Consider the following 15,653-nt stretch of genomic DNA (forward strand, 5'->3'; position numbering starts at 1 on the left):
CCTCAATCAGGTCACTCAGGAATGCATCCAGGTAAGTTCTGAAAACCTCCAGAGAAGGAGACTCCACAACTTCTCTGGGCAGCCTGTGCCAGGGCTCCCTCACCCTAACAGGAAAGAAGTTTTTCCTCAAGTTCAAATGGAACTTTTTGCTTTTCAGCTTTTACTCATTACCCCTAGTCCTATCACTGGACACTGTGGTAAAAAGTGCTGCCCCATCCTCTTGACATACACCTTTCAACTACTTGTGTTAATGAGGTCCCTCCTCATTCTCCTCTTCTCTGGGCTAAACAGGCCCAGATCCTGCAGTCTTTCCTCATACGAAAGACATTTCAGTCCCTGCATTGTCTTGGTAGCCCTGCACTGGGCTCTCTCTAGAAGTTCCCCGTCTGTCTTGAGGTGGAGAACTCGAACCTGGATACAGTACTCCAGATGAGGCCTCACCAGGGCACAGTAGAGGGGAATGAGAACCTCCCTCCACCTACATTTATAGCAAGTAAATTTAATTTACTGACAAATTATTCAAATTGCCCACTGATTTGGTTGTGTTGGAAAACCATGCAGACTATGGGGAAGAGAGATGCACCCTAAAACTACTAGTGCTGAGGATCCACACATCCACCCTGTGTGTGTTTGGGAATGGATTCTTTCAGGCAAACTGGTCCCATGGATTGAATGTCTCTTCAGAGGTGGACAATAAATCTTCCACTTGACTTCCTGCAGAAAAGGATCCATTGTGTTCACTTGTGATGCTCTGAAGTGCAAAGTAAAAGGCAAGAAGCAATGACAACTGGGAAATTTGCTCAATGCAGGTGCAAGTGTAATGTCAAAATTTTCTATGATACAGCCAATGATGACACTTGACACTGTTTCTGCATGAGGGACTATCTTCTGTTTCTGCCTCACTGCACCACCATCAGTCCTCTCACTGAAGCCTTTAAAGATAAAAAATCAGGTAGATAATGCTCAGCCTGCATGCTAGAGTTGTCCTTTTCTCAGTCTTCTGAACAGTAGTATTTCAAGATCCTTTCCAACAACAAATCTGGGAGATGAGCTATTCTAATAGAACTATAAAACTAGGATTTGTTAACTTGAAGGCCAAAAAATGTCAGCAGAACACCAGATCAGTGACTTTTCTATATACATACAAAAAGTGTGAGATATAAGTTGCCTTGAGAGTAAGGGAGAGCAAGTTAGCAATCAGATGACTGGAAGGGAAAGACTTCAAAGTCCATGGAAGTCTACTAGCTGTGACAACCAGGACTTTGATTTCCAACTGCAACATACCCATAACAGCATAGGTTCAATTGGACCTATGAGTGACCAGCACCAGACAAGATCAGCAATGTGCAGATGTGTCTGAGTGTGAAATGTTTCATAAGTGGTAGGAATGCTTTCTCCCATTGCAGGAAGGATGAAGATGCCTGGGATCATTCCTGATACAGTGCTCCTTTTCTCAACCCCTACAATCATATTAGGTTGTAGCAGTTTCCCATGGTACTTCCTAGGTGTTCCTAGAGAATGAAGTAACTTGTTTAAAAAGTTTAGATTTGTCCCATTGCACCACACTGGAAAGTTAAATTTCAAGCTTCCTCTGGAGTTCCCTTTTTTAATCTTTTTCTAGAAAACATGTATAAAAATATTCCAGAAGAAATATAGTGCAAAGAACAAAATATTCACATATGTGTCTCAACATCACAGCAAAAGAATATATTACATATAATAAAAAAAATAATAAAACAATAATTTATGAAAGATACCTCATATTTACAGTTATGAGCAGTAGCGCTTAGTTTTTCAGTAAGGCTGCAGCACTGTCATGCTGCAGTCCTCATAGTTTTGGAGTGAGCTATTGCTGATTGCAGTGACAGTCCACGGAGTCCAGCCAACGTAGAAAAGCTCTTTTCCGATAGCATCAACATTCATCAGCCTTCTGTCATCTCTCTGTGAAATTTCTCTTATTGATATACCAGGCTGAATAATCTTTGGAAATAAACCTTTAGGCTGCATTTTCTCAACATCTTAGTTTTCACTGGCATGTGGTAACACATATATTTCCAGAACTTCTTGTTTGCAGCAGCAGAAATAGAAGACTTCCATGTAACGACTGGTAAAATCCGAAGAGCCTTCTTCACTACTAGAGGCAAAGTCTCTGGCTCTTGGAAAGCCTGGAATTTTATTAATACCAGTTTGATCTTTTTATCTTCCAATGCACAGTTTACTGCTGCCTGCAGCTCAAAGATGCTTGGTCCACTGACATAGGCCGGGCTCAAAATAATTATTGCTCGTCTGCTTTTTTTAATAGCTGTAACAACTTCATCTGTGTATGCTGGAGAAGAAATGGTAACTGTTACTGCATTCTATAGTGGACTTTTTATCTTATCAGTTCCTTTATCATCAACTAAAACCCAGAAATAGGGAGAACCAAAAATAGGGTTGCTGAGCAATCACATAACCACTAAAAATGTGTTTGCCATCAGAGGGTTCTTATGCAGCCTGGAGAACACAACTTGCTGCTTCAGAAGTGGAGGGTACAGCTGAGACCTCAAGACACTTTGTTACTACTCAAACACAATCTCAAGGGACACTTGGACTTTGTCTCTACCTGGGACAAGTACTGAGTGCTTTTAAATTGCTTGTGGGTACCACTGTCTTAAGTTGTTCAGAAAGTAACTACTGAAATATTTGTGATCTTCTTGCCTACCAGTCTACAGATCTCTGGTTCTTTTCAGGGAATGGAGTCTGCTTGCAAAGAAATTTTGGGACAATAAACTTTATCTCAGGCTAATATCTCCCACTGACAACACTCAGCCATATGCCTCAAGTTCGAGGGCCAGATATAAAGGTCCAAATAAGATGAGATGTGAGTAGAAACTCTAGCACCAAAATATACCATTTGCTGATCTAGTGCATAAGACTTTTTGGAAAGTGATAAATAATTAAAGATTTTCCACTACCCACAGGGATCTTACCTCCTCCTGGAAGAATATCTCTTTCAAGAATGCATAACTTGTATCCATATTTATTCTCCAGCATATCTGGAAGAAGCTCCAGGGCAAATTTTTCCTCACTAATTAAAGCAGAGTCACTTTCAGAAGAGTCTAGTTTTGCATAGGATACAAATGCATCAAATTCTTTGCCGTCTAAAAAAAAGAGAAAGAAATAAAACCACTGTATACATTAACAAGTCTATCAGAAGCATTTAGCTTCTTTCTTAATGTTCAGTTTCCATTTATATCCCAGTAGGCACAACACAAGCCTAAAATCATCACCTGATCATGAAGTACAGCCATTCTGTTACTCAAAGTCAACCCTTATTCCTCACTGTCTTCAAATTATACAGTCATACACTACCACAGCAAATGAGGAAGCTACAGATGACAAGTCCAAAGAAGTTTAAATTCGGCTTTTTTCTGCATTTTTATAAACATGTCCAGCTGTCACTGATAGATCTGGCCCCTTCCAGACAAAACCCATGTTGTAGGGAAGGATTCCCAGTCTTTTCTCTCATTTGCCCAAAAGCTGATTCCAAACATATTCCTCAGTACTCAATCTACTTTGAAATCATATCAACTTTTAAAGGAATAATATTCTTAAATATTTGCTGCTTGCCAAAGATGCATTACTTTCATACACTGCTAAGTTTCTAATCAAAAAGACTGGTGCAAGTGGCAAAACCTAACTGTGATGCAAATATCGTCTCAGACACTGAGTACTGAGGAGTTTCTGAACTTTGTTTCAGTCTCATTAAAAGACTATGTTTGTGAGGTGTAGATGAAAAATAAAGACTTTTCCTCAGCTTTGAAATATCAGGGTACCAATGACCTGAGTTATCTACAAGATAACTTATCTACAAGACAAAAGCAAATCTACAAGACAAAATTTTTCTTTGCTGAACAAAAACCAATCTACACTTGACAGAGAAAGATGGAAAACAATAAAATAAAAAGAATTTCTGTTGAAAACAGAAGACACAGTGGACTCAGTTTAGCTGCCCATATGTAGTTGATTGCATTTAAGGTGTCCTACAGTTGATGGGACTGCCAAATTTTATGTGGAGACTATTCAAGACTCAAACCTTTTGTTATGACAGGACATCCTCAGGCAGCACAAGTGATATCAGACACCTATGTTCAACCAGTTGAGTTCTATCATATGTCAATACAGTTAATAGAAACCAGAAAGAAGTCCAGCTATTTAGTGCAGGGTGAACAGTGAAACTGTCGAGATTTCACCGTATTGACTACATCTTCCCTACATGGAAACTCAAACACAGATATCTAAGTAATGGTGTTGAGTACCATCTTGTGCCTCCATGTTAACCTCCTGATTTCTATCCCTAGGTGTAAGATTAGGATCACAAACCTGTGCTAGAACCATCAAGTTCCCACAGGATCTAGAAGAACCCATATGGATTCTAGGGAGCAAAGGAAATATGTGTGGAAAACTAATGACTAACATGAGCTGGGGCTGGACACCTACTTTCAGAACCAGGTCGGAGCAGAAAGTATGCCTATAGAACAACACATATCATAGAATCATAGAACAGTAGGTGTGCAGATTAATTCTGGAGGTCAAGGACGTAATTAGACAACACTCATTATATCTCTACTCCTCCCCTCTGCTCCTGGCCACACGCTTCCACAAGTTCCTTCTACTGGTGCTGAAGCTCTTGTGGTAACAGAGGAAGCTGAATCACTTTGCTAGCTACTCACTGTCTTTTCCTGAGTTATTTCCTGCCAAACTGAGCCAATTTAGGCCTACAAGAGTGAATCACCAGCAGCAGGCACACACGACTAGTTTGGGAAATGAAGGTGGGGCAGAGGGTCACTAGATTGGTTTAGATGAACTTCAATTCAGCTACACCTTGAATTGAAGCTCCTTTGAAAACACTTTATAATTACAATAAATTGCACTTCAAGCTAGATATTCTTCATTTCACCCACAGAGGTCACTGTAATCTTATTAGACAACAGCCAGTAATAAATATATCACCATTTTCCTTGATAATATTACTATTACTACAATATTACGATTACAATAGTAAGTTAAAAATAAATACACCACTAGGATTTTTTTTTTTGCCCAGATTTGTACAGAAGGACAGCTACAACCTGAGAAACTTCTGTCTCAAACATTTAAGATATCTAAAGGGTAGGAAATTTAAAAATACTTGAGTTAAGCAAAGTGACTGCATAAATGGTCTATAAAGGTTATTATCACAGCTTCTGCATTTTTTCTTTCTCCTTATGGAAGAAGGCAAGATTTTTAAGAGGTATATTAGAATTGACTAAGGAGCAAGCACAAGGGTTAGAGAGGCATGAGAAAAAATACGACCTAACTGCTGTCTTCAGCTACCAAATGAGAGGGTACAGAGATGATGGAGACAGACTCTTCTTTGAGGTGCATAGTATTAGTAGAGGAGGCAACAGACAGAAGTTGCACCAAGAGAAATTCTCATTATATACCAGTAAAAATGTTTATGGTCAAACATTGGAGCATGTTGTCCAAAGAGGTTGTGGATTCTCTGTCCACAAGGTCTTGAGTAACTCAGCATGGGTTGGCTCTGCTTTGAGCAGGGCATGGGATCAGATGACTCCCAGAGGTCCCTTCCAACCTTCTGGGATTCTGATATTCTGTGCTAAGAGGGATGGGAAGGAAAAAATGATGGAAAGGAAGAAGTGGCTAAATTAAGTTGGAACTGCTGTTTTGCTGCTATATGAGCGAGCCATTTCAGACCTCAAGTGACTTGATATGTAGGCACATGAAGTGAGAAGGACATCATCCTGCAGATGACAACACATTTTACGGCCAATCTTCCAAACCTTAGGCAGAAAACTACCTGGGTGGGCACAGCTGGTCTGCACAGTCCGTGTCCTCATGCTGCAAGCGGTGCTTTGTGAGTCAAGAACCTGGGCAGAGGCTGCTACAGTGAAATCCAATGATGCTTTCTACTTCAATGCATAAATCTTGGCACCTTTTATGTCCTACTGACATACAGAGTGAGCTCTAAGGGGACTTTCCAGAGGTTCTTAAACTAATTTGTTACCTAATAGAAGGGAAATTTTGAGTGATTTCCCAAGTCACTTTTACCAACTGCCTTAGAGCTCACAACAATACTTTCCAAAAGTACAGGCAGTTAATTGTCTCATTGTGTATGTATTTATAGGTATCTAGACACAGTTATTTCACACTCACGTACAATTCACGTATAATCTACATATACATGTGGAAACACAGAAGTGGACACCTATATCTCAAGCTGCATCAAGATTCAAGAACTTTTAGAAAAAATTCCTTAGATACACGCTATCTGATTTCTTTCAATCCATGTAAAAAAATTATATGCCAAGTTCTTTGAAATAAGCACAGTCATTTCTGATATATTTTTGTACTGCCCTACTATGGTGAAGGCCCATTTGAGTTGAGACGATGGGATGACGCTACTATGGAGATTTGAAATATCAGAAGCTCGTCACCTTGATGTAAATGTCAAGATGGTCAACATAATTTTTAGAAAGGAAATATGACTATTTCCAAAGTGCACCTTTCTCGGTTGGTGTCCTATATTATATTAGTTCTCTCCTTTGTGTATTGTTCCACAATACAAGGGTTGGAAGGGTCCTTGAAGGATCATCTAGTCCAATCTTGCTAGGTTTAATAGCCTTTGTAATGGCTCAAAAAAAGCAGAGTCATTAAAAGAATTTAATTAAAAGGTTAATTCACACTGGATTAACTCACATGGCAAAAGGTAGCAGAAAAAAAAATGGATAAAATTAATCTTATACAATGTTTCTTACCTCCTGTAGTTTCATTCCGGACCAGATAACTTCGGTAGATCAGCACTATTTCAATCCAGTGCTGGTAAATAAAGGCAGTGCACAAAAGGAATGCAAACAGAGTAGAAATGGCACTGCATAGTACATATAAGAAAAACACTGTAGAAAAAAAAAAAAGGTTTACCACAACACATGCTTTCTGAAATAATGTTGACACATATTAAAAAATCAGTCTAGAAATGGGGACAAACTATCTCACAGTCTTCATCGTGCCCTGCTGGCAAACTTTAGGGAAGTCAGGAATTCCTTTAGCTGCAAATCTTAACATAGAGTTTCAGTCTACCATCAGGGACCATTTTTTGATTGGTATCTCCTCAATGGTATGAAAAGCCAATCTGTGGTGGAAGTCACAAAGAAAATGTTCTGTGGTACACTCAGAAGGGCTGAAAGTAGTCATTGCTTGAGACGGGAAAGTCACAACAGAACACACACATCTGCCCACCTGCCTGAAGTAAGTCCCTAGATAACCCCATCATTCTGAGTAGTCCTAAGAATAATAACGTGCCTTTCTAGACACCTGACAAATCAAACTTTTCCCATTCAGCCTCAAGAAATTTTTGCAGGTGTCAATGGGGAATTGTTTTGTAGCAGTGAGTAAACTAAAACATATCTTCAAGAGAAAAAGAGTCATTCATCAATACCTTTACCTTTCTGCTTTCTTTTCAGCTGGATCACAGCGGTGGCATTCCCCACTGAATTTTCAGCAAAGCAAGTGAAATTGCTTCTGAGGTCTCTTTCAGTAACTTCTTTCAGTTTTGCAACACCAAGAAGTGTGTGCCCCTTTAAGCCTTTTGGGTAAACACTGAAGAAAAAAAAAAATATGTGTGTTTGCATGATACCCTTGCTGATTATTCACATAATTCCAAAATGTCTTAAATATAAAGAAAAAGGAGCTTGTAACTCTTAATATTGAGCTTGAACTTTTAACAGTGATATAATATTCTGGTTTGGAACTTCCATTTGTTTTTTCACATTGTAAGAAAATATTAACATTAAATGTCTACAAACTGTAAGATTTATTCTTACTTCATCAACTCAGCAAAATGCTATAGCACTTGCCTAGTTTTAAAAATATAGCTCCCTGTGATTTCTACGAGATTATTTGTGTCCTTCTAAGATGTAAAAAAAATCCCCTTGGGAAAATGCAGGGAAACTAAACTTCAAAAGGAGCCCTAGGAGAAGACTAGCTGGGCAAAAACAGAGTGGCACAGCCTCTTGCATAGAGGGGAAAAAACCCAAGGACAAGATAGGCAAACAAAACAAGACAGATATGAAGGAAGTTTAGGAAATTAAGAGGTAAAAGTCCCTCTGGGGCCAAGCAAAGGGTGTGGGACACAGATATGTGCCTGCAACCGTTCAAGAATAGCCAGAGTTTCTGAGTCTCAGCACTTCTCTTTGAAAGCCACAATTACAGGTGTGTCTGGGTGGTCCCAAAGTTGCCTCACATCATGCCACCACAAAACAACCGTCCACAAGCCTTACCTCTGCTAACTCAATACACATAGGCATGAGCATGGGCAAGGATTCAACCTGTCCTGAAAGCCTTTTGAGAATGTTTTAGTCACTTGAGTTTTTAAAACATAAATGAACAAAAATTATATGCACACAAAAAGCTAAAAACTTGGCAAGCACATTACAAAGTTAAACATTCAAAGGTTAGTTAAATCCATTTTCCAATCTAACTCATGAGTGAGGGTGTGTGTGTGCGTGTCTGTATGTGATATCATAATTTGCTATTTCTTCCCCATATGACTCCCATTATGAATTTGACTTTAGCAGTGGCAGCAGGGCTTTTGCTTTCCCTGGTGTACAGAAAAGTTTTCCTGTAGAGATGACTCAGGGTTGTGTGGTGAATGGCACACTTGCCTGTATTGCCTCCAGTATTTTTCTTGCAGCTGGACACTGTCTAAGTGAATACGATAGGGAAATACAGGAAGGAAAGGGAAGCAGGGTGACTATTTGGGTTGTCCCCAAGTCAGGGGAAACCTTTCACCCACATATTGCTTCTCTGAGGAGTCTGGATAATTGTTGCTGGGGAAAAGTCCTGAAAATTAGTGCAACAAGTCCTCAGATTGACTCGTTAAACACACTCCAATATCTGAGGCATCCAAACTCCTCTCACTGTCCACAGCACTATTTCACTGACCTGGCTTATTCCCCACTCGAGTCAGATTCCAAAGACAGATTATGTGAGTTGCTATCAAGGCACCACAGATGGACCATTTGAAAATAGCTTGTGTAGGCACACACAACCACGTTGAAGCTGTCCCTGAGATAAACCTTTAGGAAGAAGAGTTAAGATTGTGAAGAAAATTTGAGTTCTTGACTACATGGCCATCAGTTTCTGCTTTTGTATGCAAAGTGAATGTGCCTGTCAAATGCTCATGGATGTATACATTAATATGAAGAACAGAGCCTTCTGAGTTCCCTTAGTAAAATGTGTTCTGTAAAGCTGCTGTATGACAGTTGTTGATTGCAGTAGTAAACAGTCTACTGGGTTTTTTCTTACCTTGTTTCCTGATTCAATTTCTCATTTATATTTTCTTCATCATTTCTTTTCCACGTCACCCTCATCAGAGAAGCTCTTTCAAACCCAAATTGTACACGACATTCCAATTCAAGTGGCTTTCCTGGAACAAATTAACGCAGGAAAACCATGTACAGAGGTGACTAGAATATTTTTCTCTTAAATAGCTCGGGGTATGCATAACACATGATGCTTCGTTTAATAGCCACAAAGATATATATCAAGGAAAATAAATGCTACGTTTTATACTAAATTCTCATAGTCCTAGAAAGCATAGCTGTTTTGCTTTATCGAGGTCTATCATTATCTATCATTTAAACATTTCATTTAAATATTTTATTGCACTTTCAGATAGGAGTCAAAACTTACCAACATCTGCTTCAAGAATCACCACACCATTGGGGTACAGGAAGTTTGGCGGATGGATAGTGTTTTTTGCTGCAATTAACAGGTATGCTGTTAATAACTATAATGTACAGAAACATCAGTACAGAAGACCAGAGAAAATTTCCTACAGAATTTTCTTTCTCAAATGTTTGGTGGAATTTAGACAGTAAGCCCAAGAGGATGATTAGTAGCTGTGGAGGTGCATAAGAGTGCACAGATAAGGGAGTATTAACTGCAAAACTTGTGTAGCTGCTTAAAGTCTCACTGTTCCAGTTGCTTTGAGGCATTGCCATCTTACATGACTTGAGGAGCTCAGCACTCATTCTGCACTTAAGGTTATTTAGGATCCAGAAATAAGCCACTTCCCCTTGCAAACCCCCCTGAAGGACACAATCCTCATACCAATCCCTTGCCAAGTCCCATTCTGTGCCCATTAAGCCCACAGACAGCACACACATCTCATTCACAAGTACAGGTACTTGCACTAAAATAACTATGGAGGTGTTGTTTTTCAAAACAAGGGCTATCAAAGGGCACAGATAATGACATCCACAGTTAGAACAACCTACTAAGCAAGTATCCAGGCTCCAGGAAAACAGCCTGAAAGGGCTGAAACTCATAGCTCTCATATTCTGAGAAAGTCTCATACTGCAGGAAATGGTGGCACATCACACTCTTTCTCTTTTTTATTATCTTAAAGCAAGCCACAGCAGACAAACATATGTAAAATTCAAGGGAGTATATGATACCTTTCAAGTATTTTCCTTACTCTGATGAGAAGTGAAGGAAAAGAATCGAGTAGCACAACATGTTAGCTCAGGTTCAGCTAGATCAGAATAAAAACAGAGCTAGTCCACGCCAGCTTGGAAGATATTAGGGGAATATAGCCAGAGAGAAGAGTGAGAGAGCACCAGACATTGTAACCCAGCACACAGAGGACTCAAAACTTGGTGAGACATGGTTTCTAGGCCCTGTCCTGATGGAGCATACATATTTTTCCCATGCCTTCTTACTATCAAATGCGTCAGCAAAAAAGGGATGAGCTATTTCAGAGGAATGCTGTCCTCACTAGACCATAGAATCAGATTGCCTCACCAGACACCTTTCTTTTGCTCTCTAAATCTTGTTCTTCTTTCTATAGAGTGGCCCACTTTCCACCAGGATGCTAAAAATAGGTTCTGTGTTGTTGTCATACAGAAACAGCTGTACTGGGTCCGTCCAGTTCAGGATATAGAATAGATGTAGCTATGTTTTCCTCTGGGATCTGTGATTGACTGGAATGACTGGAGCATCTGACAAGACAGCACTCAACCATAGGTATCTGGAGAAAAGCATAACCACAGTACACAGAGAACACTGGCACCAGCTGGAGTTTCAAAAATTTTACTCCCAGATCAAGACATCTATATCCTCTTGTAGATTTGATCCTCACTGTTAGGAATTTCAATAAATCCAAAGTGGAATTAGATCTTGAAAATTATGGCACTGTATGCTACATGTTATTACTAAACATTGAAAGTTCTAGCCAATGTCCCAAAATGTCCTCAGAATATTTGGAAGAGAATTTCAATGATCATGTAGCTAATTCAGTTTATAGATTTTTCAGAAGACCCTGGACAAAAGACGTAAATAGGAAAAAGACAGTAGGAAAGAACTGAGTAAACATACTACAGCTATTTTATTCGGAGCTATTACTCACAAATGACTTCCACTCTTACTGCTGTTCTCATCATCCACTTGGTAGTGTTGTCATATAGAGTGTAATCACACACATATATTCCAGTATCTTTGTCATAAGTTGGATTCAAGTAGATTTCATTATGCTTAAGCTTTAGGCTTTGTCTGCTTCTTGAACTTTTTATCTGATGACCATCCTAATGAAAAGGAAACAACATCATAGATTTAGAAGTCCTTGTCATAGTTGTGATTATATTATATTTTAGGATATTTTGATAGGATTACCATGGCAGCAGGGCTAAGCCAAACTCTTTCCACTGAAGCCCAAAAAAATGTTTCATGAGGAGTCTGGAGACATATTAGTCAGTCATATTAAAAAAATATCGCCCACTGACTTTTTTTTTAAAAAATGTTTTAAATTTGTCATTAGAGAGAAACATAAAATTATGAATCTAATCTGAATCAAACCCTTATTACTAAAGAACAACAAAAGTGATCTACTTTTTTAAGGACTGAGTAATTTTTATTTTGTAAATAAATTATTTTGAAAACATTTTCATGTTCTTTTATGAGAAGTAAATCATGGTTTTGAAGTATCCCAGACTGATCACAGTGTCATTACTTTTAAAAGGAAGAAAATGGACTGTTTCTTTAAACGGACCCCTATTTTTCAGCTTAATGTTTTCTTGTTCTCCAAGATTACTAACACAAGATGGAAATAATCTCTTTAAATTATGTGGGCTTCAGGAAGTAAAGATATACTTCATTTAAAGTTTGAAACTAAATGAAGAGTAACTTTGACTAGATCATAATTCTACTTAATAGAATAAACAATGCAAATACTACTAGCTAGTAAAAAGCATAACTGAAATTTCAGACATTTTCATTTGCTCATTTAAACAGGTTATGATGTTATATTACAACCCTTACAAATACAATAGGAAAAAATTTTAGCTTGCAAGTATTTTAGTGGCCATTTTTAAAAAAGAAAGTCAATAATGTTTTGGTGGAATATTGCTTCGTTAAAAATAGGAGTCTTAGAGAGAAAAATTTTCAATATTACTATTCAAATAGTTTTTATTCTGACAAAGTAACTTTTTCTTTGGTATTTGACATGTTCAAAATTTTAAATATCAAAACAAAACATTTCAATAATATGTCAGTTTTGTAAAGAACCTATTTTGATTCGCAATTACTTTAGTTTCTTGGCTAAAGTATTCTAGGCTTCTGTTTGATGGAAAAATATTTTGATGTGGCAAATTTCTTCAAAACACATACAATATACAGAAATTTCAGATTCTACTTCTGGGTTGAATTTCTCAGGCTGCATTGTCTGCCAAATAATAGTTCAAGAATCTACGGCATATGAGCATTAACTAGATCTAAAGTCATATCTCAACTGAGCTTTTCTGAATGCTGAAGAGAGTGACTCTTACCTTGTACCATTTTACATCTGATCTTTTTATATGGCTGTAGCATTTTGTTCCAGGACAGGTGATTGAATTCCCATTGCCGGCAAAAAGATACAGTGTATTTGTGTCATAACCTGAACATTTTGCCGCTTTCTTTGTTTGAACCTCCAAAACAATTTTAAGACATGGGATTTTTCCCCTGAATAGTGCAGGAAAAAAAAAATAAACATTCAATAGACAAAACAAGATAATTCATTGTTGTATAGAAATAGGATCCTTTTTCTCCATTACAGACCATATCATACAGATGTATACTCCAGAAGCACTGTCCTTCACTGGTTTAAACCAAAGTGCATCCCCTTGTAGAGCAAGATTAGAGCTTTCCTTGATAGCCTTCAGTGTCTCCTTGTCTGTCTGATGCCAGAACCATTTCACCTTCTGTTGCTTTAAAGGTGAGTTGTTATAAATGTGGGTAGCATCTCTGTCTGGTAAAGCACATTGTAAAACAAACTCCTCATCACTAATGGCACGATACCGTATTGGAGGTTCAGCATGAGAACATTCTGAAAAGCAGTAAAATAACATATCAGTACCACCTGAAAAAACACACAGTCATCATGCTTTAAAAAAGGCACCTTTAGAGATCATTTAGTCCATCCCCTTGCTAAAGCAGGTCCACCTAGATCAAGTTACACAGGAACAGGTCCAGGCAGGTTTTGAAGATCTCCAAGGAAGGAGACTTCACACTGTCCCTGGGCAGCCAGTGCCAGGGCTCCCTCACCATCACAGTGAAATAGTTTTTTCTTATGTTTAAATGGAACTTCTTGTGTTCCAGCTTGATCCAATTACCCCTTGTACATGGACTTTGCCAATGCTCTCAAAAGTTTAGTCAAAGGTGACCAAAGGTTTATTAAGCCTTTTTCAAAAGCCTAATGTGAAAATAGCTGAAGATTTTTAGTGAACTGAATATTTTTACATGGGTGCTAACTTGTTAAATCTCAATTCTGTAGAAAAGCAGATGCAGCTGTTCTAGCTCTCTTCGTATTAATGGAGAAGGAACGGATATAAACCTGACAGGCACAATGGTGTCACTGCTTTCCGATATTTCCCCTCTTATGTTTCAGCTACTGTAAATAACATTAACCATATTTTTTTTATTCTGAAAGCTGTGGTCACCCATCCTAACTCAGAATTCTCTAAAGGCTGACTGACTTTGCTGCATAAACTCTCCTGCCAGTCAGGATGTGGTAACCCTTGAAATTATGGCAGGATTTCACATCAGCAGAAGGGAGGGCATGAAATCTTCAGTTCCTTGCCTGTCCACCTGTGAGACTCTTTGCAGTTACAGTTTCTCTCAGTGAAGTGAATTGGATCAACATCATCCAGATATATTGTGTGGCTGGAAGACTTTGATGTATTGGTCTCACCCTGCCTTTCCCTTCCTTCTCTACTCTAACAGGCTTGGACCAGCTGCTGCAGACTTCAAGGAATCACAGAAGTAATCCATTTACTTCATTTGGTTCTCAGAAATTCTCTTTTGCATTTGCCTTTTTCTTTTCATTAGCCAACTGAATTTTGATTCCTATTTAGGGTAAACTGTATTATCAACACTTAAAAAGCTTGCAGAATGCCTAGAAACAGCCTTTTGCCTGACACAAGCACAAACAGGTGCAGTAAAACTCATGAAGGCAAGACAAAATGCAGATTCACTTTTTTCACCTGTCAGAAATTCACACAACAAACACCAAGCTTCATCAAAGCAGGCTCTTACCTAACAAGTTAATCTCTCTAACTTCTGCCCCACTTACAAACACTGCTAAGATCCAGCATAAAGTTAGCAGGATTCTCTTTATCAGTTTTGGTTGATATTCTGAGCCATTTTCTTTAAGAATCATCTTGCTTTCTGTAAAAGAGGAAAACAGGGTTTTTCTGTAAATAATCCTGCAATAAGATAGATAGGAAATTACATAATTCATTATGTAGTTCTATAAACAATATTTCCTAGATATCGTGTATTTTTTAAGTAGGATTTGCAGCACTCTTTGTACTCGTACTATTTCACACAAATGCAAGATAAATTATATTATCTATCTCTACAATACTCTTTAAACACATTTTGCATAGAATTACTTACAGATGGATTTCCAAATTCCACCTACAGAAATTCAGAACTCCACAGCTGGAGTGGAAATGAAGGTCTTTTAGCACGTGTTGCTCCTGTTAGAGGAGGAACCTGCCCTCCAAGATGAGAGATGAGACACCAAACAACAAAATCAGCCTTTAGCTAACGACAGCTATCAGCAACAGAGCAAGAAAGGCACAACTGACACCAAAATCCATTGAGTTTTGTTGTGTCCTGGAGGTTAACAGGCCCAGAGTATGTAAACTGATTTTTTGGGGGGGATTAAATCAATCTAAAGACATGCTGTGTCTGAAAATAACATGTACGTGGGACTGTATAACTATACAGGAGTAAAACCCTCTAAGAATATACTGTGTGGACACCAAGTCTTTGATTTTAACCCTTTCACCCAAGAGACATACTCCTATTGAGTTTTTTATTGCCAGATAAAAAGGACATATCCTGAGATTGCCGCTAAGTTCAGCAGAGCAAACTGAAGAAACCCTTCTTCTCATCCATGACTTACCTGCAGGTGCGGCATCAGGCCTTACTTCTGCACCACAGCGCTGCACTGCACTGCTTGAATGGCCCTAGCAGACCTCTGCTGAATAGGGCAACATCCATACCATTGTAAAATGTCAGCTCTGTGGTGTGACCTGAGACTGGGAACACCCAGGGGATTTTGGATGAAG

At 38.6% G+C, this 15,653-nt stretch overlaps 1 protein-coding gene across 1 annotated transcript; it reads right to left on the reverse strand.

Annotated features, from left to right (window-relative positions):
• Positions 1-1,828: 1,828 nt before the first annotated feature.
• On the reverse strand, positions 1,829-14,734 carry IL18RAP (interleukin 18 receptor accessory protein). The gene is made up of 10 exons (XM_010209383.2): positions 14,611-14,734; positions 13,135-13,402; positions 12,864-13,038; positions 11,450-11,624; positions 9,733-9,801; positions 9,346-9,466; positions 7,484-7,638; positions 6,798-6,935; positions 2,970-3,140; positions 1,829-2,326 (listed from the first exon to the last, which is right to left on the reverse strand). Exons 1-10 carry the CDS (start codon positions 14,732-14,734, stop codon positions 1,956-1,958), a joined length of 1,767 nt encoding a protein of 588 aa, XP_010207685.2. The 3' UTR covers positions 1,829-1,955.
• Positions 14,735-15,653: the final 919 nt, after the last annotated feature.

The sequence above is a fragment of the Colius striatus genome, chromosome 1 (genome assembly GCF_028858725.1).
Source record: "Colius striatus isolate bColStr4 chromosome 1, bColStr4.1.hap1, whole genome shotgun sequence".
NCBI lineage: Eukaryota > Metazoa > Chordata > Aves > Coliiformes > Coliidae > Colius > Colius striatus.